Below are 26643 nucleotides of genomic sequence, written 5' to 3'. Positions count from 1 at the left end.
CCAGGCTCTGAGGAGGAGAAAGCATTTGGAGGTGTCCCAAGGGGTTACATGATTGCACATTAGCCTGTGTGTCTGCAGCTGGCAGAGCAGGGTCTCGAGTTTGCTCTGGACCCATCATATGTGCTCGGAACCAGACAGACTGGTATTCAAATCACACCTCTCCGTTTATGAACCGTGTGGCCTAGGGCAAACCATTTCTCTTCTCTTGAGTTAGATTCCCCATCTGTCAAATAGGGATAACACTTTATGAGCTGTAAGAATGAGCAAGAACATCCAGGAAGCATTTTGTGTGCTGTCTAGCAGTAGATAGGTGCTCAGTTTAAAAAGAAAAAAAAAAAAGTTTATACCACCCTTCCCCAAAATGGAGCATCTCAGGATGATTATGAAGTGGGACCTTGAAACTAGAGAGATGGCTTGACCGTTAAGGTTTGGTTTTCAGCTTCCATGTGGCAGCCCACAGCCATCTGTAACTCCAGTTCCAGGTGCTCTGATGTCCTCTTCTGCATTCATGCAGGCAAGGCACTTGTGCACATAAGAATGAATAAAGAAGTAGGACCTCATACTTCATGGAAATGGCTGATGGCTCACTGCGGAGACCACCAGCCTGGAGTAGAAGCTCTTAAGATCCCCTCATAGCATATTTGGGATGGCTTTGGGAAGCCCTTAGACTTCTTTGGCAGACCCAGACAAAGCCTTATAATGTTTTTCTCCCCCCTTTCAGAGGCGGCTGGGAAGGTAGTCAATATTCTGGTACTGGAGTTAGGGACTGATTGCTTGGCCTGTTGTGGTTAGGATTTAAACAGGGACGGGGTTGATCAGATTATCTCCAAAGGGCCTTTGTCACCCCAAGGCTCTCTCCTCAGTCTTGTAACACAAGGACTGGTCTGTATTTTGAATGTGGTTGGATGAAATAGCTAATACTCCACATGGGGAAAGTAAGAGATCACTCATTCAGCAGATGTTTACTGAGCATCTTCTCTGCCAGGCTTATCCTGCCTGTTTCCTTGGAGTAGGTGAGGAACACTCCAGGACAGGAAAGTGGCCCTGATGGATAACTGTGAGTTAGATTTGGAAGCAGGGTGATCGAAAGCCATACGACTTCACTTCCTGTACCACCTTTTCCTTCCTCACTCTAAGCTCCAACCCTTTTTATTCCAGAGCTTGGTAGTCAAGCCAGACCAGTTGATCAAACGTCGAGGAAAGCTTGGCCTAGTCGGGGTCAACCTCACTCTGGATGGAGTCAAATCCTGGCTGAAACCTCGACTGGGACATGAGGCCACCGTGAGTCTTGGTGTAGGGGGTCAGGGTAGTAACTAACAACATGGTGACCTCCAGATAAATCAAACTATGGCTCTCCCTAAGCAGTCACATAGCAACGGGGAAGGATGGGCTGTGGGACTACCCTGGCTGCAGCCCAGCTCCCTCATCAGTCCATCCGATACTGTTTCAGATAAGGTGTACTACAGTTGTAACCCCGGAACAATTAGGCAGTGAGAAGCTGACCACCAACCAACATGGAGAGGGGACTCGGGCTTATGCTATGGACGGCTTGCTCTCCAGTTTCCAAATAAAGTTGTGGGAGTTTGGGATTGCGTGCTTACCAAGAGGGTGGATTAAAACAAGATGAAAAAGGGAGCTGCAGAACCATTAGGCAAGGTGGGGAGCCATGGATGAAGACAGTTATGAATGCTGAAGACTAAATTCAGTTCTCCCAGCCCGGCGATAACTCTCAGCTATGAAGATGAGAGCTAGGATGAGAAGTGGCTAAGCAATGCTTGGTGGTAAAACTGTTTCTTTTTCTCACTCTCCAAGGGAGATGGAGAAGGGGGTGAGGGGAGTGGTTCTGAGGCTTGGCTTAGCCTGGGAAGGATGTGTGCCTATCTACTTGGCACAGAATTCTGCAGATACTGGTCCCCATCTGGGTTAGGCATGGGTCAGAGATGAGCTGCCCTTTTCTCTGGCTGCTCTGGGAGGTGGTATTGGAGATGCCTTCCTCCATCTTGGGCTCCCTCAGAGCATCTCGTTCCATTTGTTTCCTAGTCTCTTGTGGGTAAGATGGATCTTTGAAGCTGTGAGTCGAGGGATAAGGAAATCTGACCTTTGGGTTCCCGGGCCCCTGGGGAGAGTGTGGTGGGGGCTGGGTACTGAACAGTATCTCCAGGGAGCACATGATGCTCCCCTCCTAGTGAGCTGATGGGAGGGAGATGTCACGGACATCTGAGCTGGCAGCAGTGTCAGACCTGGCTGGAGCGGCTCATTACCTCTGATGGATCACTGTCTGGTCCCTGACTCAGCAATGACGCACAAGCAGGGCAGGCGGGGGGCTTGGGATGAGGGCTGTCTCAAATCTACTGCTGCCAGGGACCCACTCAAGCTGATTAGCTCTGTAGGCCTGTTGTTTTCAGCCAGGAAATACAAGAGGGAATATTTTACCTAATCAACCTCTAGCTGTTCTCTCTCCTGCCCCTCAGGCCTGGACTCATGTCCTCAGGCTGGGTCACTGTGTGTACCTCAGGGCAAATAAAGTAGTGTGCCTTCCCACCTGCCTGCTCTACTGCCTGGGCCAGTGAGGTTGATCAGTGGGCAGGCGCTTGCTACCAGACCTGATGGCCCATGTTTGATCCTTGGGGTTGTACACGGGAGAGAACCCTCAGAGTTACCCTCTGATTCCACGCATTGTGATGTGCACCCATTCCTGCCCCCTTTCCCAAACCTAAGTAAAAGTAAAGATATGAAGAGGAAGTCTCCTGAGAACTTAAGTTCATCTGTGACCCACTGTCCTGACTTCTGGAGAAATCTCTTTGCCAGGTGTGGTGATAGTGCTTGGGTCCTGCCTTCGTGAAGAATGTGCCGTGCTCACATCTAAGCTGCATCTCCCTCAATCTCTCCTTAGGTCGGCAAGGCCAAAGGCTTCCTCAAGAACTTTCTGATTGAACCCTTTGTCCCCCATAGTCAGGTATGTGAGGCAGTGACCGGCTAGATCCTTCTTCCTCCTTCAGCTTTGTAATCGCTCTCCTAATGTGATGAAAGGGGAGGGGAAGCTCCCAAGGGGGAAAGCACGGGGGCCAGGGTCTCCAAAGGGCTGGAGGAAATTATGAGCAATACATCTTCATTTGCAACAAAACGGACCTAGAGCAGGTAACAGAGGGGACCTCCTATTATTGGGATAAGAAGGACTTGAAGGCAGGACCCTTCCCCCAGATGAGACCATGTGACTCAGCTAAGGAGGTTGAGGCCTTGGCCCTTCTTGTCCCCTAGCAGAAGGTGGCAAACAGAGCTCTCCAGCGTGAATACTTTGTATTAGTGTTTAGAAATGAGACCACAGGGAGTGCTTCCACTCCTGGCTGAGACCTTCTGACCCACCCTGCCAGTTGAGCACCCTTACCAGGCTTGTGCTGTCTTTACTTGCAAGACGGAGGAGTTCTATGTGTGCATCTATGCTACCCGGGAAGGAGACTACGTCCTGTTCCACCATGAAGGGGGTGTGGATGTGGGTGATGTGGACGCCAAAGCCCAGAAGCTTCTTGTGGGTGTAGATGAAAAGCTGAATGCTGAGGACATCAAGAGACACCTGCTGGTCCATGCCCCTGAAGACAAGAAAGAGTTGAGTTCTGAGAGGGATGCTGTGGGCACGACTGGGGACAAGAAGTCCAATATGACACAGGAGACCAATGCACTGGGTTCTGGGTACAGGAGAGAGAATGTAGAGTGGGCCTCCACAGCTTTGTCCTGAGGAAGGGAGCCACATGTGCAGGGAGGGTGCTGGCTTGCAATCTGTCTGCAATATGCCATCCTCATCCCTCACTTTCTTGCCCCTGTCTGTCTGGCGCCTCCTCCAGCTCTGAGCTTGACAGCTTCTTTCCGCCTCAGTGTTTGAAGAGTGACATCCAGGGAGCAGTGGGGTGGGGGGAGAGGGCGAAGGGTCAGGAGTGGAGAGGTAGGGCTGGCTGTCAGTGACAGTGAGATTGCTGTAGGAAAGGGGGTGGGAATGGAAGCCAGGGTGCTCCGGCCTTCCTGCACTGATATGTTAACTGGCTCTCTTTCTCTCTCCCTTCTAGAATTCTGGCCAGCTTCATCTCTGGCCTGTTCAATTTCTACGAGGATCTGTACTTCACCTACCTTGAGATCAACCCCCTTGGTAACAAGCTTTGTTTGCTGGGGTGGGATGGAGATGGGCCCCCATGTCTACAGTAACCCTGGCCTTGGTGTCCAGAGAGGCTGAGCTCTCGTGACAGAAGGCAGTATGAAACTTTTGTGGGTACCCAGAGTGTTTCCCATAAGGAGTGGTCTCCAGTGTCACCCTTTGTTTCTGAGCTCCCAGACTATAATTTATTCATATCTTAACCAACTCCAGCTTCTTTCTTTGGCCTTAATTTGTCCTGGCGTTGGTTGTCTATTTATTGCATTGTTGTTCCTGCCTGCAGGTTAGGCTCCCAGGCTCTGCTCTGATCCTGCGGGTACCTGGAGGCCTCACTAGGCCCCCCTCTCAGGGAGTTGGTCAATCATTTACTAACCCTAACACCAAGAAGAGCTAGCTGTAGGCTCTCAAGCTGTGAAGGAGGCAGATGGCCTGGTAGATTTTGGCTAGGCTTTTTAGGGCAAAGTCCAAGAAGAGGGGAATTACCAAATTCCAGCTGAGAATGCAGCCCCTCTAATGGGCCAGATGGCTGTATGCTAACTTAATTAGCTAAATGGCCTGAGGAGAAATATGGATGCTTAGTGAGGCATTGCAGATGAATGTGCTGGCCTGGGGCCCAGAGCACTCTGGGGTACCTTGCACCAAACACTGACTTTCCTAGCTAGGCCACAGAAGCCCAGATGTATACACCTAGGGCCTCTGAGACCAGTGGTGCAGGAGTGTGTGTGGTAATAGTGGTGGTACCGGGGTTTGAACCTAAGACCTACACCAGCAGGGGTTTTTGTTGTTTTGGGTTTTGTTGTTTTGAGATAGGGTCTAGTTGAGTCCACACCAGCCTCAAACTCACTCACCATATAGCAGAGGATGACCTTGAATTTCTGGTCCTCCTCTACCTGCGCTCCCATACCCACTTCAATAGTTTTATTATTTAACTTAATTTTAAACGTTCAGACGTTTTCATTTGTGTATATGTCTGTGTGTCTGTGTATGCCGTATGTACCTGTAGCGGCCGGAAAAGGGAGTCTGATGGTTGGAGTTATAAGCAGATGTGAGCTGCCCCTACGCACGGGTTCTGGGGCTTGAATTCATACCCTCTAGAAGAGCAGCAAGCTCTCTTCACTGCCGAGCCATCTGTCAGCCCCAATTTAGTGTGTGTATATTTTGTACATTTGCTTATTTGCCCTGTGCGTGCATGCGTGGATGCACACATGCAGATGTGCACACCTGTGCATTTGGAAGGTGAGGAGGACCTATTAGAGTCTGTTCTCCACTCCTGCTGTCTCACCAGCCAGCAAGAACCTTTGCACACTGATCCATCTCACCAGCCCCTTATTTATTTTTTAATATAGTATATGGTATAAGGGATTGAAACTAGGGTCTTTCCCATGTACTGTCACCTCCAGAAAACAGGGGCGTTTTTTTTTTTTTTTTTTTTTTTTTTTTTTTTGTTTGTTTTTTGTCTTTTTTTAAAGGCAGGGCTATGGGTAGGCCAGTGCTTGAGTATTTAAAGCAGGGAGTGTGGCATTTTATGAAGATGTCCAAAACTTGCTTTGGCAACAAACAGAAAGTCAGTGGGTGGGGAAGGTTTTGAGAGGATTGTTTTTCCTTGTGCTGTGTCAAACTATGTCTCCAAAAGGACCATATTCTGATTTATGGTTATTAGGTATGCATGAGCATGCTTGGGGGTACACCTGGAGGGTGGTTTGGATGGTTGCCTCACCTTATTGTTGGCGTCTGACTCTACTTTGACTTTTCTCCTAGTGGTGACCAAAGATGGCGTCTACATCCTTGACTTGGCAGCCAAGGTGGACGCCACTGCTGACTACATCTGCAAAGTCAAGTGGGGGGATATAGAGTTCCCTCCCCCCTTTGGGCGTGAGGCATATCCAGAGGTGAGGCAGGTTTGAGGAAGAGATGGAGGGTGATGGGGCCTAGGCGACAGTGTGACCAATCCTGGCTCCGGATTTGGCAGGAAAAGAAAGATGGAGAGCCATTTAATTTTCTTAAAATCCCAGCGAGGTTGGGGGTCGGGATGGAAATCAGCCAAGTCTCTGAATCCTAGCCAGAAACCCTTTTAGACATCGCTCTCAGTCAGCCTCCCTGGGCTCCTGACTTGATTTGTTGCTTCTTGATCATTCCAAGTGGCTCTCCCCGACCCTGACAGGAAGGCTCTTTTCTTGGCCACTGGCTGAGAATTTTAATTGCTGCTTCCCACTCCATCCCCTGAGAGGTCCTCCCAGCAGGATCAGGCCTTCTGTGAAGTCATCTAGCCAGGCTGGAGGAAGGAAGAGGGCTGGGGAGTGGACAAGGATGTGGGAGCTGGTGTGGACAGTGCAGTGGATGCAGTGGGACATAGAAGGATTTGGATTTGGGCAGAGGACCAAGGACTTGAAGTCAGGGAATGGACTTGAGTAATTTGTTTCCAGGGTGTGGGTGGTTTTGGTACTTTAAAGATTTATAATCTTTTATCCTGGGCCCAGGGCCTTACACAGTTCCCTATCCCCCACCCCACAATAGTGATTGAATAATCTTTTAATGTGCCTTCAGATAGAGATCTGTGGTCTTGGGATTAGGGAGGCTTGCTTAAAAGGCCACCTGTGGTTCTCTGGTCCCCAGGAAGCCTACATTGCCGACCTGGATGCCAAAAGTGGGGCAAGCTTGAAGCTGACCTTGCTGAACCCCAAGGGGCGGATCTGGACCATGGTTGCTGGGGGTGGCGCCTCCGTTGTGTACAGGTGACAAGAAGGAGGGATGCCGATGGTTGCCAGCCATGTTCACCCACTTAGGGCCCATGCATGGCTTGCCTGGAGTCCCTAGTTTCTCACCTGTGTGTGGTTAGGGGCTTGCAGGGCAGATGAAAGCAGTGATGTCCTTGCGAGCTTCAAATGGCTCTAGGACCACCTGCCCTGAACAGGGTGTCTTCTGCACACTTATTTACTTACAAGTGATCTCATTTTATGCTTGTTTTTGTAACCCGTGATGTGTGCTTCATAGAAAGTTAACAAATACAAACACACACTAAAAAGTACAAGTTACTCAGCCATACCTCAGGAGGTTGGAGAATACCTTACTCTGTCCTCCTTGTGCGTTTTAATGCCTAGATAAACATTTGCACTTTTTCAATTTCTAGAAATACTGGGACAATGTTTTATGCCCATTCGAACAACTAGCAGTTCTTTTCGCTGAAACTATGAGAGATGTGTGATCTGGCACAGCCCTCCTACTCTTGTGGCTATCGCAGTTTGCTCCCTGGGGACTCTTGCAACATACTCGTTCTTGTATCTTTGGGCCGGGTCAGGCAGCTGCTCATTGTCCATTTTACCCACGCTGTCTGCCCAGGACCTTGGTGCCTTGAGACTGGCAGAGTGCTCTGCCTGGGAGAGTCTCATGGCATCGACCTTCAAGTGAGGTTTGTGTGGGGGTTGAAGGTTATAGGTCTGCAAGGCCAGTTCTTCAGGCCTACTTCCACGAGTGTGGGAATGATGGGAAACTGTACAGCTCTGACTCTTCTGCCCTGAGCAAGCACTGAGTTCTATGTCTCTCTGGCAGTGATACGATCTGTGATCTCGGCGGTGTCAATGAACTGGCGAATTACGGGGAGTACTCGGGTGCCCCCAGTGAGCAACAGACCTATGACTATGCCAAGACCATCCTCTCACTTATGACTCGAGAGAAGCACCCCGATGGTGAGGCGTGGGCGAGAGTGGATGGGGTGTCCGCACACCTGATGGGCACAGCGTGTTGAACAGATTTGTGCAAGAAATCACTGAGGCCATGGTCCTTTATAACGTGGGACTAGGCATTTAATTTCACAGTCCGTTTTTCGCAGTGCTGTTGGACACTGCTGTCAGTCAGAGAGGCTCACGTCAGGCAAGGAGAGCACGTGAAGTTCACCCTCTGTGTGTACAGGGAGCGGGAGGAGGAAAGGCTGCAGCATGCTTTTGCTGTGACAACTCGCCGGGCTTTGCGACTCCCAGGGTTGATGGTTATTCATACCCAGTTCCCCTTGAGAGAGAGAGAAGGAAAAAGCGAGGTCACCACCAGTGATATCTAGGGTATTTGTGGAGATTATCCCGCTTGCTCCCTGTGCTCCTTCCAGTTGGAGCATCTTTGCTCAGAGGAGCCAGAATGCCCTCAGTTTAGATTCTGGGGCCAGGCTCAAGTCTTTTTTATTTTTATTTTTTTCCAAGACAGGATTCTTCTGTGTTGCCTTGGCTGTCCTGGTCTCGTTTTATAGACCGGGATGGCTTCCAACTCACGGAGATCCGTCTGCCTCTGCCTCCCAGAGTGCTGGAAGTACAGGCGTGGGCCACTGTGCCCAGTTTAGGCTCAAGTCTTTTATGTCTCTGACTTTGACTTTGTTTTTACTCCCAATCCAGGCAAGATCCTCATCATTGGAGGCAGCATTGCCAACTTCACCAATGTGGCTGCCACCTTCAAGGTAACCAGCCGTGAGCAGTGGCAGCTGCAGTTTCTGGGGGAAATGGGCTTGGGGATAGCAGAATTTGAGCCCGGGCCAAGTCCTTTGCATTGCCTTAGCCTGGGTAAGGGCCTGTCTTCTTTTTTGGTGTTGGAGCTTGAACCCTGTCCTAGGGTCCTTGTGAAGGAAGCAGAAGACAGGAAATCTAGATCTGAAGCTGTGTGTCTCTGCAGTTAGCACTCGCTAGAACATAGCTCTCCCCTCTGCCGCAGAGGGAGAAGTCGAAGGCTTGCTCTCTCACCTCATCTCGGCAGCTGTGCGTCTCAGTCACCAGGCCCTGCTCCAAAACATGGGGATGAGAACAGCTTCTGGTGACCTCATCCAGCCAGAGTCCTCTGAGTCTGTGTCCCCATGAATGACCATGAGGCAGGACCTTGGGAACATGCTTTTTTAAAACTAAAACAAAAACAAAAAACCACAGGCTGGAGGTGAAGAGCACTGGCTACTCTTCCAGAGGACCCTGGTTCAGTTCCTAGTACCCACACGGCAGCTCACTTGTCTGTAATTCCAGTTCCAGAGGATCTGACACCCTCACACAGACATACATGTAGGCAAAACGTCAGTGCACATAAAAATAAATAAATCTTTCAAAACAAAACAATAACAACAGGACTGTGACTTGTAGTCCACAAGGATGACAGAGCCAACATGTCTAGATGTTACCTCTTCAGGCTAGCCTCTCGGGGCTGTTTATTAATCATGTTTATTATTCATCGTGCCGTGCTCAATGAGGCTTTTCAGAAAGATGCCACACATGACATCCCATCTATGCCTTGAGAATAATAGTGTCCACCTTGAAAGTCCGAGCTTTCAAGAAGTGAAGGGTCTTGGTTCATCAGGTCTGCCTGCAACAGGGTCTCCCTAATTGGGCCTGATTAGCTGAAGAGGTGTACATCAGTAGCTTTAACTTGGGTGTTCTATAGTACAGATTGCATCCTTGCTGAGGGATACCAAGCAGGAATTGTATTATGTCCCATGACATGCTTTTGGTGATAGAAGCTAGACTCTTAAGTCCTTGGCAGCATTTAGTTTGAAGAAGCACAGCCTCTCATTTTCTAGACTGGTTGGACATCATCATAAGAGCTGTTCCCTAAATCACTTAGGCGGCTTCTGACATTAGGAAGACCATATCTTCCATAACTGAGAAGCCTTGTGTAGGACCCCAACATAGACCCTCCGACGAATGAACCCCTCCATACACCTCCCAATTGTAGTAAGAGGTGAGAGTGACTGCAGCTGGAGCAAGAGAGGCTGTAGGCACTGCTGTTGGCAACCAGTGACCAGAGTCTTGAGGTTCTTGGCTACTCCATGGTCTCACATTGGGCCTGAAGTTGTGAGGTTCACTCAGTTTGTGTGTATGATCCTCTATAGTCTTTGACCACCAGGGTCTGCTGTGCGGCGTGAGAAGCCGCCCTTGTCAAGTAAACCTGCGCTTTTGTTTATTGTGGTTGTAATTTGATTTGCAGCTGCCTTGCTTTAATCACGTCTCTGTTGTCCTTTGGCTTTCTCTAGGGCATTGTGAGAGCAATTCGAGATTACCAGGGTCCCCTGAAGGAGCATGAGGTCACGATCTTTGTCCGAAGAGGTGGCCCCAACTATCAGGAGGGATTACGGGTGATGGGAGAAGTTGGTAAGATGGGGAACGTTTTTCTTTTCTTTCCTTTTTTTTTTTTTTTAAGATTATTTAATTTTAGGTGTATGAGTGTTTTGCCTGCATGTATATATGTGTACTAAGTACCAGTACCTGTTGCCCACAGATACCAAAAGAGGGCATAAGGAGCCTCTGGAACTGGTGTTAAAGATGGTTGTGAGCCACCGTGTGGGTATTAGGAATTAAGCCTGGATCCTCTGCAGGAGGAACAAGTGCTCTTAATGCTGAGCCACTTCTCCAGCGTCCAGCAGTGGTGGCGAGCCTCCTTGGTGGTTTGTCTTTTTGACAGTCCTGGAAAAGGGTCTTTGGACTCTTCCATGCACTCCCACCCTGGTGGAGGGTCTTTAAATCGAGAATGACCGGGCTCTCCATTTAACAAATACAGAATGCCTACTCTGCACCTAGTAGTGTGCTGGGTACCAGGGTTTTAGCTTGACTGTAATGTCAGCTCATGCTAAACACCATGAAGTAATTAAACGGGACGGGTGACTAGAGAAGGCCTAGAGCAGAGAAGACCAGCTTAGGGATGACCTGCAGAGGAGAGGGCAGACTCCAGGGCTCTACAGTAGGCCTGTGTCTGGTTGGACTATGTCTCTGTCTGTGTCTCAGACCAGAAGGGAGGGCTGTAGACTGAGGTCAAGGGGGAAGAGGTGAGGGTGTCCAGGCCCTGGACAGACATGGCTGTGACCCTGAGTTGGCAGTCTGTACAGTGTTTAAGCAGAGGAGCAGCACACTTCCACTTAGGTGTGAGAGGTAATTGGCTCCTCGGTAAAGAGAAGGTGGGAGGGAAGCCAGAGTAGAAGCAGGCAATCTAGGAGATTATGAAGGCATTTTTAAAAGCAGTTCTCTTCCTGTGGAGTTCCAGAAAGTGACAAATAGAAGACATTTTTGTCAACGAGCTTGATGTCTGATTGGAAAAGGCAAGACCTTTCCATCCTCCCATTTTCCCAAATTCAGTATCCATGGCAAACAACCCCACCGCCACCAGTCACCTATAGTACCAAGCGCTGGTTTCCATCTGTTCATCTACACTGAAGAAAATGCCAGCTATGGTGGCTCAATGCCTTTAATCCCAGTACTCGGGAGGCAGAGGCAGGCGGAACTCTCAGTTGAGGCTAGTCCAGTCTACATAGCGAGTTCTAGTCCCGCAGAGCCACATAGTGAGACTTTATCTCAAAAAACAAAACCGTGAAGGAGATGCAGGAGGCAAGGTTATGTGGGCCAAGGAAGGTGTGTCTTAGCAGGTGGCACTTACATTGAGCTCAGGGATGGGGGAGTAGCCAGGTCTCTGTGGAAAGAGAAGAGCAGTGCCCCAGGGGACCCACCTGAAGGTATTTAGAAACAGAGAGACCAGGCCTGTAAGGCAGGCCTGGTGCTGGGCACAGGTTCCAGTGGAGGAGTGTGGCAAGCTGAGTTCCAGGTAATGAAAGGTGCTTACAGGCTTCTGGCACCTGGCTGCCAATGGCACTGCTGCTTCCTCTCCTTGTCAACAGGTGACCTTCCGAACGACTTGTTTGATGGTGAAACTTTTGGCAGCTGGTCTGTCTTGGATGATTGGTATTGCCCTCACAGTGCCAGGCATTGAACAAGACTGTCAAGGGGCCTCTGCAGTACCCTGTAGACTGGGTGCTTAACTCCAGATCATGAATCTTGGGCCTTTTCCTTCTCTCACAGGGAAGACCACTGGAATCCCCATCCATGTCTTTGGCACAGAAACTCACATGACGGCCATTGTGGGCATGGCCCTGGGCCACCGGCCCATCCCCAACCAGCCACCCACAGCAGCTCACACTGCCAACTTCCTCCTAAATGCCAGTGGGAGCACATCGGTAGGTGCTAGCTTCCTCCCACCTTAAAGAAAGGAGCCATCTTGCCACCCAGGACACAGGATTCTTCTTCTTTCATTTAGGGAGTGGAGAGAATATTGGGAAGTTGGTATATGGTTATGCTCAGTCAGTGTAGAGTAATGGAAAGACTGAAGGTTTCAAAATTAAACCTGAGTTAAATCCTGACTGTCCTTGCAGAGAATAGGACTTTAACAGGTGCCTTAGCCACTTAAAGCCCCCGTTTGTTCAACTGTAGCAAGGGACAAAATAAATTCCTGTGTTGGCATTGATCCAGATGTAGTGCACACCTGTACGGGGCCAGGAGGATTGCTGTGGGTCCTGTGCTAGCCTGAGCTCTGCATAGTAGACTGTACTTGTTACGTCACTTCTTTGGGGACTTCTGGATCAGTGGCTCTTATCCTCAGCCACTACCTGTGACTCTTAACTTTGTTCTCTTCTTACATTACTCAGACTCCAGCACCCAGCAGGACAGCATCTTTTTCAGAGTCCAGAGCTGATGAAGTGGCACCTGCCAAGAAAGCCAAACCAGCCATGCCCCAAGGTAAATGCCAGATGTTCAGCACAGTGCACGGGAAGGCCTGTGGTGTCCTCCTTGCCTCTCTGTTTGGGGCCTACCTGGAGGAGGCAGTGGGGAAGCAGTTTGAGCTTGGCAGTGGGAGTGGGCCTCAGCATGAGGTGGGAGTGGGTGGATCTCTTCAGGATGAAGTGACTTGAGTCTGTCTTCCCTGTGGCTTCTCCTGGAGCTGATGATCCACATTGCTTGGATCATCTCACTCCCTTCTGTCTTCTACTCCTCATCCTGGGGCTGTGAACTGATCTGGGTGGCTGTGGAGGAGACAGGAGGTTTTCAGCAGAACCAAGAGGAAGAATGTTTGCCCAGGCTCCTAAATGGAAGACAGGAGCTGGGAGTGGAGACAGCAAAGCTAGCTCCTGAATAGTTGTCTGTCTTCCCCCACCAGCTGGGGATCTTAATACACTTCTCTCTGTGTGCCCTTATCTATTAGCCCTTGCACACATCACCTAGTTCATCTCCATCCCAGTGCGTTGACCTGCCAGTACTCACTACAGTAGATGGATGAGTGGCACTGGCTTCCCCTGGCTGATAGAACCTTTCGGCCTCTTTGTCATGTAGTCAGGCTGAATTACATCTTAGAAATAATGACATTAGCTGTGAGGCTCAAGATCAGAAGTCACTGTCCGGTAGTTCCCAGGGTGTCAGCTTTGTCCACAGTGGAGAATAGTGGGTCCAGCCCACTGTACTGTGCTGCACAGGGACAGAGGGGTTGGCTTTAAGAGGATGTGACCTAGCCAGCCTAAAGACCCAGTTGGAGGTACATCACCCAGGGGCCCTGGAGGAGGCTTCAGTACACTTGCCTAGCGTTCCTCTACTTGCCCTGTCCCTGCACCCCGGTTCTTTGTCTTGTCTGCTTCTGTTCTGCCCACTGGTGCTTTTGCCTCTTTCTTTGGTTTTCTTCCTGTTATCCACTCTGACACAGACAATGATAGCACTGGAAGGCTCGTCTGTGGAACTGTCCCATTTCTCCCCTCTCCCACCAAAGCTTCCCACCAGCAGTTCACTCAGTTGCCTTGGTCGTTTTCTTTAACAGATTCAGTCCCAAGTCCAAGATCCCTGCAAGGTAGGATGCCCCCACCGCCCCCCTACTCCCCGTGTGGCTTTGTTAGTGGGTTCCGGTTTCTGTGTGCTTTGTTTCTTCTCTGCCTGGTGGGTTGCAGTGTTGTGTAGTACATTTTCTGTCCCCCACCTTGGTGTGGCCTACCCCCCCAAGTCCTAGTCTTGCTCTTTGTCCCTTCCCTCTCCTGCTTAGTCCTTACTTGCCCGAGCATAGCACTCTCCACTGTGTGGTTGTCTCTTGCTCCTGACCTTGGAGGGAGGTGGAGACATGGAGCCAGAGGCAGCCACAGCTCTGGAGACTCAGGGGTGCCGGGAGGGAGGGTCCTGGGAAAGAGGGCAACATCCAGCTGAAATGGGAGTGGCAGAGAGCAGTTGATGCCTCTGACTGCCGGCTGCTGTAGGGAACCACAGTTCAACCCTCATTCTCATCTGCATCTCATCATTGCCTCGATTTCCTGCCTCCACCTCAGTACTGCCAGCTGCACCCCACAGCTCCTGATTTCAGAGCAGTGTAGATCTCTCCCAGGTTTTGGTAGAAGAGCAGAGTAAAGATGGAAAGAGAGAAACTAGGACGGTCAGGTGGTGTTTGTCTCTAACACAGGTTGTTTTAAGGACCTGAAGGGATCTGGGTTTTGGTGTCAGAGGTCACAGTTGACAGTGACATTTTCAGTGGGTACACCCACTCATGTGCACCCACTCATGTGCCCATTGACCAAGTTGGTTACTTAGTCACCAGCATCAGGACTTTCTTGTGACTTCTTTTTTCAATACTTGGAATCAAACTCAGCCTCCTTGCATGCTGAGCAAACACCACACCACAGAGCTCTGTGGGGCCTCTCATGTAACTGACAGTCACAGCTGTGAGGGCAAGAGAGTACTCACTGATGACTCCGAGCCCCAGGGAAGGTAGGGATATCTAAACAAAGACAATGGCCCTCTACCTATCAGCTTTTTTTTTTTTTTCTTAAAGACTTAACTTTTAATTTTAATTACATGTACTTGTGGGGGGTCGGTTCCGGGCCGGTGGGGATGTGAGTGCAGGTGCCTTTGGAGACCAAAAGAGGGTATTGGATCCCTTGGAGCTGAAGGTACAGGCAGTTGTGGCTAAGTCACCTGACATGGGTGCTGGGAACAGAAGTCGAGTCCCCTGCAAGAGCAGAACAGGCTCTTAACTAGTGAGCCATCTCTCCAGCCTTCTCCCAGTGCTTAGCAGATAATGAACTGCTTTCATTAGCTGCCTGCAGTGAGATCCATTGTAACCTAGAAGGCAAGGCCAGTGTACCAGTAGAGCAGGGAGACTCAGTCTCTAGGGAGCTCTTCTCGAGGGGAAGCGGGTTGTAGGAAGTCACCTTTATTTGGCCACTTAGCTGAAGAAGTAGGAGGACAGGAGAGTGGGTCAGGGAGGAGACCAGGTCATGGAGAGTGTTCTCCACTCTTAGTAGGGCCATTAAGGTCGGGAAGTGGGGGAGCTTCCTGCTAGTGGTGCCAGTGGCCCCCATGATTTGGTTTTCCTGTGCTTAAGGAGGTGAGCACTCGAGCTGAAAGCAGAGGCATGGGTGGCCATGTGGGGACTTGGGCTTTGTCCTTGTCTCTGAAGACAGGCTTATGTGTGGCATAGCTCTGGGACTCAATGTGGGCTCCCCTGGGAATGGCAGAGCCTCACTGCTTCATGGCCTTCTTTACCACACCATCAAGTTTTCCTCAAGTCATGTAATCCTGCCTCTCCTAGATTTCCCAGGACCACCGTCCTTGTGGATATCTGCTTCAGTTTCCTGAGGCTAGAAAGTACAAGACTGGATTATGTGGCTGCTCTCACTCTAAGGTTTCATGTCTTATAGGAACCCTAGGTTCAGGCTGACAGTAAATCCAGGTATTCACAAATCAAGATCCTTCTGACCCGAGAGGCTTACTGCTGTCCTGCATGGGGATTTAATCAGACCTTGATCTTGGTTAGCCAAGCTTGCAGCAATACAGCAGGTTAATACCAGAAGCCTCTGGGTGTGATGTATTGCTTCCTCGATGGAACACAGAACATCTCCTAGTGGCTGCTTTTCTCCACCAGGCCAGTCAGGGAGTCAAAGAGCAAGGGAGCAAGGGTCCTTTCCCTTAAGGCTAGTGACTACATTTCTGTAGCTAGGATTGTGTCATCATATCCCTCTCCCCTATTTTGAGACAGAGTCTCACTCTGCAGACCACCTCTGCCTCTCAGGTGCTAGGATTAAAAATGTGAACCACCATGCCCAGCCTGCTTGTTTTTTTTTTTTTTTTTTTTTCCAGACAGTTTTTCTGTGTAGCTCTGGCTCTTCTGGACTTGCTTTGTAGATCAGGCTAGCCTTGAACTCAAAGAGATCCTCTGCCTCCTGAGTGCTGGGATTTAAAGGTGTGTGCCACCTCGCCTGGCACCTGCTTCTTTAAAGTCTCTCCTGCTGTTAGAAAGCTTGTCTCAAGAGAATTGTTGTGAGCAGCAAAGAGCCCCCTTGGAGATGAGGATGGGAATGGCAGAGAGGGGGTGGGGGAAGTGGCCTTGTCCTGGCTGACCATTGCTCCTGCTTTGAGTCAGAGCCCTTTCTGTAACCTCAGTCAGAGATAAGGCTGTCCTGGTCTCAGCCCTGGCTGCCCCAAATCTCTGCACAGGACTCTCACTGACCTGGGAATTTATGTACATTCAAATACCGACTGTTGGTGGGTTTCCCTCTAGATTTCTAGGCTGATTAACACCTTCGGGAGGGTAAGGTGACCCCAGGCTATATAGTGAGTTCCAGGACACCTGGGGTATATACAAACTGAAAGTAAAGAAAGAAAGAAGAGCTGGTGATATTGCTGTGTACCTACAACACCAACTTGGGGGTAGAGGCAAGTCCGAGGTCATCTTCATTTACATAGTAAATTCAAGGCCAGCTCGGGTTACATGAGATTCTGCTTAAAAAAAACAGCACTTGGGCTGGAGATAGAGTTCAGAGGTTAACAGCACTTGCAGGTCTTTCAGAGGTTAACAGCACTTGCAGGTCTTGCAGAGGACACAGGTTGATTCCCAGCACTGACAGGGTGGCTCACATTTGCCTGTAACTGATTCTAGAGGACCTCATTCCCTTTGCTCGTCTCCACAGGCATCGCACACTTACATGTAGCCAAAACACCCTCCACGTTAAAAATGAATTTCAAAAAAAATTGCTGACTGTGGGGACATATGCCTTTATTTCCAGCACCTGGGAGGCAGAGGCAGCCAGGCATCTGTGACTTTGCAGTCAGCCTGGTGTGTACAGAGCTACACAGCGAGGTTCTGTCTCAGAAAGACAAATTGGACCGGAGAGATGGCTCAGCATAAGAGCAGTAGCTGCTTTTCCAGAGGATCTGGGTGTAATTCCCAGAGCCCACATGGTGGCTTACAGTTAGCTGGAACTCCAGTTTCAGGGGGTTCATCAGTCTCTCTGGCTTCAGCGGGCATTAGACGTACATGTGGTGTACAGATACACCTAGAGACAAAACACCTTTACAATAAGATACACGATAAACAAAATAAATGAAAAATTTAAAACACAAAAGAATGAACAATATTAAATGAAAAACGTTGCAGACCACATGTATATAGTCTTGAGTCTGTAGCTCACCTGGGACATTCAGCATGCCCTGTAAGAACTCTGGGGCATCTTCAGCTGTGGCGGCCTTTTTCTGTGTGGGGGGAGTCCTTTTCTGTTCACCTTGGGGCTATCTTCTAGCCAGGCAGGTCTCACTAGATATTTTTTTTTTGCTCTCTCTCTCTCTGCTGCTTCCTTCTAGAAAAACTGAGGCAAATTTCTCAGAATTTATTATTTTTAACATTCATTTGCTGTTTTGAAGAGCTCCCGAACTGGACTTGCAGCATGGGGATTCGGGCAGGCAGCCCCCGTGGGTCTTCCTAAGGTGCGTATTCTGGGTGCACTCGCTGTGTCTTTGCCCACTAGGAAAGAGTGCCACCCTCTTCAGCCGCCATACCAAGGCTATCGTGTGGGGCATGCAGACGCGGGCCGTGCAAGGCATGCTGGACTTTGACTACGTGTGCTCCCGAGATGAGCCCTCTGTGGCTGCCATGGTCTACCCCTTCACGTGAGTCACGCCATGCAGGATGCCTGGAAACGGCTAAGTGGGAGTCTCACCTTTAGATGAAGCGTGGGCTCCCATGTTTGCAGTGAAGGGGTCACCCCATCCCAGAGACTAGGACAATTCATGTTCCTAGGCCTCTTTTCCTTCAGCTGGGAACTTTTTGAGAACACAAACCTTGATGCTCTTGGGGAGGTTCCTCCACTCAGTTTCCCTTCCCCAGACCTGATGCATTGAGGGTGTCCTTCCTCTGCTTTCTTGCAGTGGGGATCACAAGCAGAAGTTTTACTGGGGACACAAGGAAATCCTGATCCCTGTCTTCAAGAACATGGCTGATGCCATGAAAAAGCATCCGGAAGTAGATGTGCTAATCAATTTTGCATCTCTGAGATCTGCCTATGACAGCACCATGGAGACCATGAACTATGCACAGGTAGGTGGCGGATCTAGAATGTCTTGCCGGAGAATCAAAGAGCTTTTGAATGGATTTCATGGTCTGGCCACCGGGGAAGGGGGACTTGGGAATTGGGAGAGCCTGGGGTTTGGATGAAAGTGCTTGGAGACTTGTACTTCTCAAAAGTGGCCTGAATCCAGGGTGAGCAGTGGCTGCTCTTCTGTATTACCAGTGATCGCTTCCAGCTACTTTCCTCCCAGACTGGCTTGAACAGCAGACTCAAAAACACTTTCTTGGGCTGAGAATAGTTCAGTGGTAGGCACTTGCCTAGGGACTATGAAGTTCTGGGTTCTATCCCTAGCACCATTCCCAAAAAGCACTCTCTTACAGGGTATTATATACTCATTTCAGGACAGATGTTAATGAATAAAAAACAAGTGTATACTTCCATATCTCTTTTCTCAGAAACATGGTTGCCAGGCTTCGGTATACTGTCTCCACACTTATTTCTGTACCAGTAGATAGGTTGGCAACATCATTTTTGTTTGTCACAGTGTCTTAACTTGTGTGTTAACACTTGCATGTATTCCTAAGCATCACTCTAACACAGATTTTTAGAAGCTGAACTGCCATATCAGAATGTCCAATTGGGAACTTCTAAGACATCCCAGCTTCCAGAGCTTCCAGGGTCTAAACTCCCAATGCTAGGAGTTCCAGTTTTGCCGTGTTTTGAGAGAGTCTATCTGTCCCAGTCTGGCCTGGAACTCACAGAGATTCACCTGCCTCTGCTTTCCAAGTACTGGGATTAAAGGCCTGCTACCAGCCTCAGTTTCTACTTGCCAACACCAAACAGTTTTGTAGTCAATTAGTATTCTATTTAATCTGCTTATCTTCGGTTATTAACTAAAACTTAACTTTTAGAGATATTGGCTGGCTGTTTGTGTCCTAGGATCTCTTCATCTTTACCTTTTTTCTGTTGCAATATTTGCCTTCTGTTAGTGATTTGTAAAAGCCCCTTATAGAGCAGTACTTTTTGTTTATTTTTTATTTGTCTGGTCCAAGTTATTTTAGTTTATGAGTAGAGAACATAAAATTGTTCACTGTTTAGATGAACTGTTTTTTCAGGCTACAGCAGACTTTGGCCAAAATAACCCAGGGCAAAATTGTAGTTCCCACCCGTTTTCACAAATAAAGTTTTAGTAAAATGCAGCCAGTGCTTTCATTAATATATTGTGCATGGATGCTTATACACTAGAAACCTGCCACTTAGACTCACAAAGTCTAAACTGTGATCTTGACCCTTTATAGACTGGTCCAGAGCCAGAGACATGATTCTTAGGTCTTCAATTCCTCTGCGCAAGTATGGAGCAACTTTTCTGTTGTACACTGGCCACAGCCTGTAGGGACTGAGACTCATTCATTGGGAGTTTAGGACAAAAGGCATGTGGGGATCAGTTGAGTCTGAGCCTTTACGTGTGAGAATGTAGCTGCAGACTAGCAGCAAGTCGGGAGCATTTGTCTCTGCTCACACACTGAATCTTTGTGGCATTGTCAATGGAGGTTTCTTAACAATGCCCACTGCTATGGCTTTCTTATTTTTAATGGTTACTGTGTGTGTGTGTGCGCGTGCGCGTGCGCAGTGCATGGAGAGCTCAGAGGACAACTTTCAGGAGTCAGTTCTCTCCTACCACATTCGTCCTTGCTATCAAATTCAGGTCATCAAGCTTGGGAAGTTTGAAGTGCTCAGGGCAGGACCTGAGGCCTGTGGGAAGGAGGAGATGCATTCTGTTCACCTTACTTTGTTCTTAAAATCTGGATGGGAACACTGTGTTTAGGAGGGGGGCCCTTGGACTTAGGCCTCCATTGTCTGTCAGAGGTGAAGTTCACAGAGGAGATCTTGTTAATCCTCCAGATTCGGACCATAGCCATCATAGCAGAAGGCATCCCTGAGGCCCTTACAAGGAAGCTCATCAAGAGGGCTGACCAGAAAGGAGTGACCATCATTGGGCCAGCCACGGTGAGTTCACCCCAGTCTTTCTATGGCTGAGGAAGCATACATTGTTGTTTGCTTATTTTGTTTGTTTGTTTTTATTAGTTTGTTTTGTTTTTCTTTCTTTTTTTTTGAGACAGGGTTCTCACATTGGTTCAGACTGGTCTGAATTTATGGTAATCTTCCTGCCTCAGCCTCTTCCTGAGACATGGGATTACAGGCATGATCTGCTCTGCCTGACAGGAATCCTACTCCTGTTGTTGATCGTTTTGATTTACATGTCATCCGCAGTTGTATGGTTCCCTGTACTTGTGTGAGATTCAGGACCCACAAATGAAAGAAAACATGCACTATTTGTTTTTCTGACCCAATTCACTTAGTATGGGTATTTCCAATTGTATTCATCCTGCTACATATGACAGAATTTTATTCTCTATGGCTGAAAAAGATTCTATTATGTGTACACACCACATTTTCCCTGTCCGTCCCTGTGCTGATGGACACCTAGGTTGGTTCCGTAAGTGAGCTATTGTGAACAGTGCTGCAGTAAACACGATGCGCAAGTCCCTTTGTGATGTGTTAAGTAGATGCCCAAGTAGTAAAGTAGTATGACTGGCTCATATGGCAATATGGCAGTTCTTTTTTTTTTTTTTTTTTTTGAGGAAACTACACAGATTTTCATAGTGGCTAGACTAGTTTATAGTTTACATTCCCAGTGGTGACGGCATACAAGGGTTTCTTTTGTCTTCCTCCTAGAAGCTCCCCTGGCTTTTTATTCTACTTATTTATTGTATGTATGTGTGTGCACAGCTGCATACACACACACATCACAGCACATCTGTGGAGGTCCGAGGGCTACTTTGTTGAATTGGCTCTGTCCATTTACCTTGTGTGTTCTGAGCGTGAACTCAGGCGTCAGGTCTGTAAGCACCGTTACCATGTCGCTGACCCTCCCATTTTATTTTTTTTAAAGCATTTATTTTATGAATATTGGCGGGGTAGGGTACACATGTGCCATGCGTGTGCGTGGAGATCAGAGGACAGCTCAGTTCTTTCGCTATGGTTCCTGAGGATCAAACTAGATTGTCAAACTTTTGAAGGAGTTTTACGTGTTAAGCTGTCTCATTAGTCCAAGCTTGCTTTTTGACTATTCTGGGTTCAGGATTGCAGAAATACTGTGTTACACCAGTCCCAGGTAGATGTTTTTGTTTTGTTTTGTTTTTACCCAGGACCTTACTTACATTAGGCAAGTACAGTACTACTGAGCCACACTGCCAACCCCAGTTAGTTTTCATTTTATTTACCTATTTGTTTTGTGCATGTGTGTGGTGGAAATGGTTTATGGTATGTATATATGAAGCCAGAATTGATGTCAGGGATTCTCTGTTACTCTCCACTTTATTCCTTTAAGGCGGGATCTCTCCCTAAACCTGGAACTTTTAGGTTTTATTGACTAGACCAGAAGATGGAAATCCCCAATGATCTTGCTGTCTCTGCTTCCTTCAGTGCTGAGGTTAAAAGTACCAGAGGATAATGCCCAGCTTTTATGAAACCACTAAACTCCATTCTTTATTGCTTTTGGCACTGCTCCTAAGTGCTGAGCCATCTCTCCAGCCTCAGACCCCAGTTTTTGAAGGGCCCTCACCACAGTCTTATTATAGTCATAGTTAGAAGGAGTTAATGGGAAGATATTTGTTGTTTTTAATGTTTTTATCCTTAAATACAAGCATAATCTAGTGTTTAGTTATTCCTTTAACAACAAGCCAAAGGAAAAAAGCTACCTGGAGGCTACTTGTGACTCAGAACTTCACATTAGAAGAAATCGCTCTGTTTGTTTTAACTTAATTGTTGTTTAAACACTGAAGCTGGGCCTGGAGAGATGGTTGGGTGGTTAAGAGTACTTACTTGTTGCTGTTTCAGAGGATGCAGGCTCTGTTTCCAGCACCCAGGTAGCTCACAATCTCTGTAACCCCAGAGGCGATCTGCCACTATCTTCTTGATTCTGCAGGCAGTGCACGCACACAGAGCAAGCAAATAAATTAAAATAAATAAAATAAAATAAAATAAAATAAAATAAAATAAAAATAAATTTAAATAAGAATTTGAAGCTAAGGCCGGGAGTATGGTGGTGGTGACACTTTTAATCTCAGTACTTGGGAGCCAAAAGTAGGCAGATCTCTGTCAGTTCAAGGCTAGCCTTGTCCACATGAGTTTCAGGCCAACTAGGGCTGCATAATGTGATCCTGTCTTTTTTTTTTTTTTTTAAAAAGTAGGAGCTAGGATTTTTTATACCCCTAGAGATGCCCTAAAGGCCTCCCTCGTGCATGCTGGGTAAGGATGCTGAGTCACCATCCCTAAAACTAGTGGTTTTGCAATAAGTGAAGCATTGTTTGTGTTATAAGCAAGATGCCATTGTGCACCAAGAAGCCCAGCTGTGTGGTGCATCTTTGCTGGGTGCTGTAACCCACAAATTAAGGGAGACAACTTGATGTTAAGTAGACTGGTCTAAAACACAGAAGCCTTGCAGTGTCTCGTGCAAGAGGGAAGAGGTTCTTCATGGACAGGTGTAATTCTTTCAGCCATTCTTTTTTCCTCTACTCCGTCCAGAAGCATAGGGCCAGTAAAGTGGGACTTTGTGGTTCCTCCTGCACCCTGTGAGTCATGAATAACTCTCTTTATAAGCCAGGCACAGTGGCGCATGCCTGTAACACCAGCACTCAGGGAGGCAGAGGCAGGCAGATCTCTGTGAGTTCGAGGCCAGCCTGGTCTACAAAGTAAGTCCAGGACAGCCAAGGCTACACAGAGAAGCCCTGTTGTTGTAAATTAAAAGGTTAGTGTTGGGCTGGAGAGATGGCTCAGAGGTTAAGAGCACTGGCTGTTCTTCCAAAGGTACTGAGTTCAATGCTCAGCAACCACATGTTGGCTCATAGCCATCTACGGTGATATCTGGTGCCCTCTTCTGATTGAGCAGGCACACACACAGGCAGAATGCTATATAAACAAACAAACAAACAAACAAATAAATAAATCTTAAAAGTTGAGTGTTAAGCTATTATTTATTATTTGCCCTATGATTATCATGGCAGTATTATTTAACCTGCTATCATAATTAATAAGATGCAGACACCTGTTAGATTTTATAATTGCCTTATTTACCTTGGGCTGGGCAGATAGTTCACCTATACTATCTCAACAACCTCTCCATCCCATCCATTTTCTACACCCCATCCAATGTCATCCTCCTTAACCATCCTTATCTGGGCTATTTTTTTTTTTTTTCTATCCACACCATCCTTGGAGTCCTTCCTTCAGGCCCTCATGGTTTCTTCTTCACGCTAACCCATCGTGGCGTCCTCCTGCCTCCTCTCTTCCCATCTCTCTGTTTCCTGTGATTGTCTTGAACCCAAAGCTTGGGACTTAGCCATGCCCACCCCATTCTGACCAAAGTTTTAGGCCTTTAATCAACCAATCAGGTATAATGTCTTAGGCAGGTTTACACAACAAGGATAGGTTGATCCAGGCAGTAACCAGATCTTGAGGGCCAGTAATTAGCATCAAAAATGCAAGCATCAGACCAACCCCCAACAAAACCCTGTCTCTAAAAACCAAAACCAAAAACCAAAACAAAACAAAAAAGAGCTGTCTTCGTAACTGCCGGTTCTGCCTTTGCAGGTCGGGGGTATCAAGCCTGGATGCTTTAAGATTGGGAACACTGGTGGAATGCTGGACAACATCCTGGCCTCCAAGCTCTACCGCCCAGGCAGCGTGGCCTACGTCTCCCGTTCTGGAGGCATGTCCAACGAACTCAACAATATCATCTCTAGGACCACAGATGGCGTCTATGAGGGTGTGGCCATCGGCGGGGACAGGTAATAGCTGGGAACCTTCCACAGAGGAGTTGGCTGGCTGGGCATGCATGCTGTGTGGGTTACTGTCCAAGCGCTGGGCCCCGAGTAAAGTCATGTAAAACTGCTAAATGACACCGCTTATCTCAGGAACAGACATTAAACTGTAGAGATATGTGTTCTGAGAACTGTTTCAGGGCTTGGATGCTGTCTGCTAGTGGGAAGGGAGGGAGTGGCCGAGTACAGGGCTTCAGAGAGCCAGCCCTGAAACTGTAGCTGACAGGTTCAAATCTCTGTTTCCCAGTGGGGCCTTCCGGACAGGTCGAGACCTTTGACCTACAGCTCCATTGCAAAGTAAATGCATGAACTAAATGTCCTGCCTCAAAAAGTCGTTGGAGGACCAAGCAAGGCCTGATAAAGTGGCTAACATAGGGCCTAGCACTTAGTGAGTGTTCAGTAGCTGTCTTAGAGTGTCTGTTGCTGTAATGAAACACCATGACCAAAGAACAAGTTGGGAAGGAAAGGCCTTACGCTTCCAGATCATGGTCCATCATTGGAGGAAGTCAGGACAGGAACTCAAGCAAGGCTGGAACCTGGATGGAGATGCAGAGGACATGGTGGGCTTGCTTACTGGCCTGCTTCACACGGCTTGATCAGCCTGCTTTCTTTTCTTTTCTTTTCTTTTCTTTTCTTTTCTTTTCTTTTCTTTTCTTTTCTTTTTTCTTTTTTCTTTTTGATTCTTTTGGCTTTGGAGGCAGGGTTTCTCTGTGTAGCCTTGGCTGTCCTGGACTCACTTTGTAGACCAGGCTGGCCTCAAACTCACAGAGATCCGCCTGCTTCTGCCTTTCCAAGTGCTGGATTACAGTCATGTGCCACTGCACCTAGCCAGCCTGCTTTCTTACAGAACCCCAGACCACCAGCCCAGGGATGGCACCATCTGCCATGAGCTGGACCCTTCCACACTGGTCACTAATTTAGAAAATGCCTCACAGCTGGATCTTAGGGAGGCTTGTTCTCAAATGAGGCTCTAAGATAGCCAGGGCTACACAGAGAAACCCTGTCTTGAAAAACCATAAACAAACAAACAAGCAAATAACAGACTACCAAACAGGTGCTTTCTGGGACATCCACTCCCCAAACGAACTGCTCTGGACTTGCTCTGTTTAACCTTTCATCCCCCTCAATCTGCTCCACTTGCTACTGGCCCCTCCCACCTACCTCCATTATCCTGGAGCTCCTGAATCTGCCCAGGACATCCGAACCCACAAGCAGTGCAGTGTTCCATGTATGTAGCGGGGTGCTTCTCGCATGTGCCCGCACCTCCCCAGGCTGTGTCCTGATCCTCCATCCTTCCTGCTGTCTACAGATACCCCGGCTCCACGTTCATGGATCATGTGCTGCGTTACCAGGACACTCCAGGAGTCAAGATGATTGTAGTTCTTGGGGAGGTGAATTATTGCTGTTGTTGTTTTGGGGGGAGGGTGCCCTTTTGATTGTAAGTATAGTCTATGGCTTGGTTTTTTTTAAGAATTCAAGCACTGTGGCACTATAGAGCTTAAGTGATAGTCCTGATGATACAGCCCATGAGAACTCTGGGGCTTAGCGCTGTTGGCAGTGAGCACCATGAAGGTGGAACTCTGTTCCACTGGCCGTGGTCTCTTCCTGTTGGGGAGGATAGCTGGAGCAGTAAGGGCATCTTCCATTTTTTAATCTTAGTGTGTGTGAGTATTTTCCTTTTGTGTCTCTCTACACACCGTGTGTGTGCCTCATGGCTGGAGCAGTCAGAAAGGCTGCTGGATCCTCTGGAAATGGAGTTACAATGTGAGTCACCCCTTGTGTGCTAGGAACTGAACCCGTGTCCTCTGGATGAACAGCAAGCGCTCTGGAGTGCTGAGCAATCTCTCTCCAGCCCCTGCGAGGGCATTTTTTAAACTCCATGAGAGTTCTCTGTGCTCATTCCTTACTTGTTCTTCTGAGAGGGTCTGATCCTGAATCATCTCATACTCTGGGTTAGGAGGAGCTACTCAGGAACATCCTGAAGACACGTTTATGCACCTAGAATGAGTCTTAGGTGGAAACCAAACTCACTGTTACATAGTAAAAGTTTGTGTGCCCTGGTTTTGTAGCCAACTTTTATTTCATGGGATTTTTGGTTTTGGCCTGTGTCACGTGGGCAGTTTTTCCTACTGTAGGACTGGTCCTACGAAAACTTGGAGTGGATTCCACTAACTTGTGGGGGGTTTTCTCGTCCCCCATTTCTTTGCAGATAGGGGGTACAGAGGAATATAAGATCTGTCGGGGCATCAAGGAGGGCCGCCTAACCAAGCCAATAGTCTGCTGGTGCATCGGGACCTGTGCCACCATGTTCTCCTCTGAGGTATGAATGGGACCATCATTGAAAGGAAATGAGGTTGCCGAAGAGGGTATCTGAGGTGAACCATACATCATCACGTCAAAGCCGCTAATTCCTGCAGTAAGCCTGTACTGCTGGCTTTGTGGCTGCTAAGCCGAGCCCAACTTTCTCCTACGAGGAACCTGTTTCAGCTGGACTCTTACACATTCATTAGCAACTTAAGGCCGAGATAGGC

At 48.2% G+C, this 26643-nt stretch overlaps 1 protein-coding gene across 1 annotated transcript in view; it reads left to right on the top strand.

Annotated features, from left to right (window-relative positions):
- Positions 1-26643, top strand: part of Acly (ATP citrate lyase) — a 43108-nt gene that overhangs the window by 4593 nt on the left and 11872 nt on the right. Inside the window, exons 5-22 of the mRNA XM_055619891.1 lie at positions 1159-1281; positions 2894-2956; positions 3413-3603; positions 4059-4138; positions 5900-6030; positions 6755-6873; positions 7688-7824; positions 8518-8579; positions 10131-10248; positions 11944-12098; positions 12567-12657; positions 13724-13753; positions 17691-17832; positions 18091-18259; positions 20133-20237; positions 23883-24079; positions 25422-25503; positions 26322-26432. Of these exons, the coding sequence (XP_055475866.1) occupies positions 1159-1281; positions 2894-2956; positions 3413-3603; positions 4059-4138; positions 5900-6030; positions 6755-6873; positions 7688-7824; positions 8518-8579; positions 10131-10248; positions 11944-12098; positions 12567-12657; positions 13724-13753; positions 17691-17832; positions 18091-18259; positions 20133-20237; positions 23883-24079; positions 25422-25503; positions 26322-26432 (2106 nt within the window). The remainder of the gene's footprint in view (positions 1-1158; positions 1282-2893; positions 2957-3412; positions 3604-4058; positions 4139-5899; positions 6031-6754; positions 6874-7687; positions 7825-8517; positions 8580-10130; positions 10249-11943; positions 12099-12566; positions 12658-13723; positions 13754-17690; positions 17833-18090; positions 18260-20132; positions 20238-23882; positions 24080-25421; positions 25504-26321; positions 26433-26643) is intronic.

This window comes from Psammomys obesus, unplaced genomic scaffold, assembly GCF_907164565.1.
Source record: "Psammomys obesus unplaced genomic scaffold, mPsaObe1.curated_primary_1811, whole genome shotgun sequence".
Lineage (NCBI taxonomy): Eukaryota > Metazoa > Chordata > Mammalia > Rodentia > Muridae > Psammomys > Psammomys obesus.
Note: the sequence above shows the minus strand (reverse complement) of the source record. Positions and strands in the feature narration are given on the sequence as shown.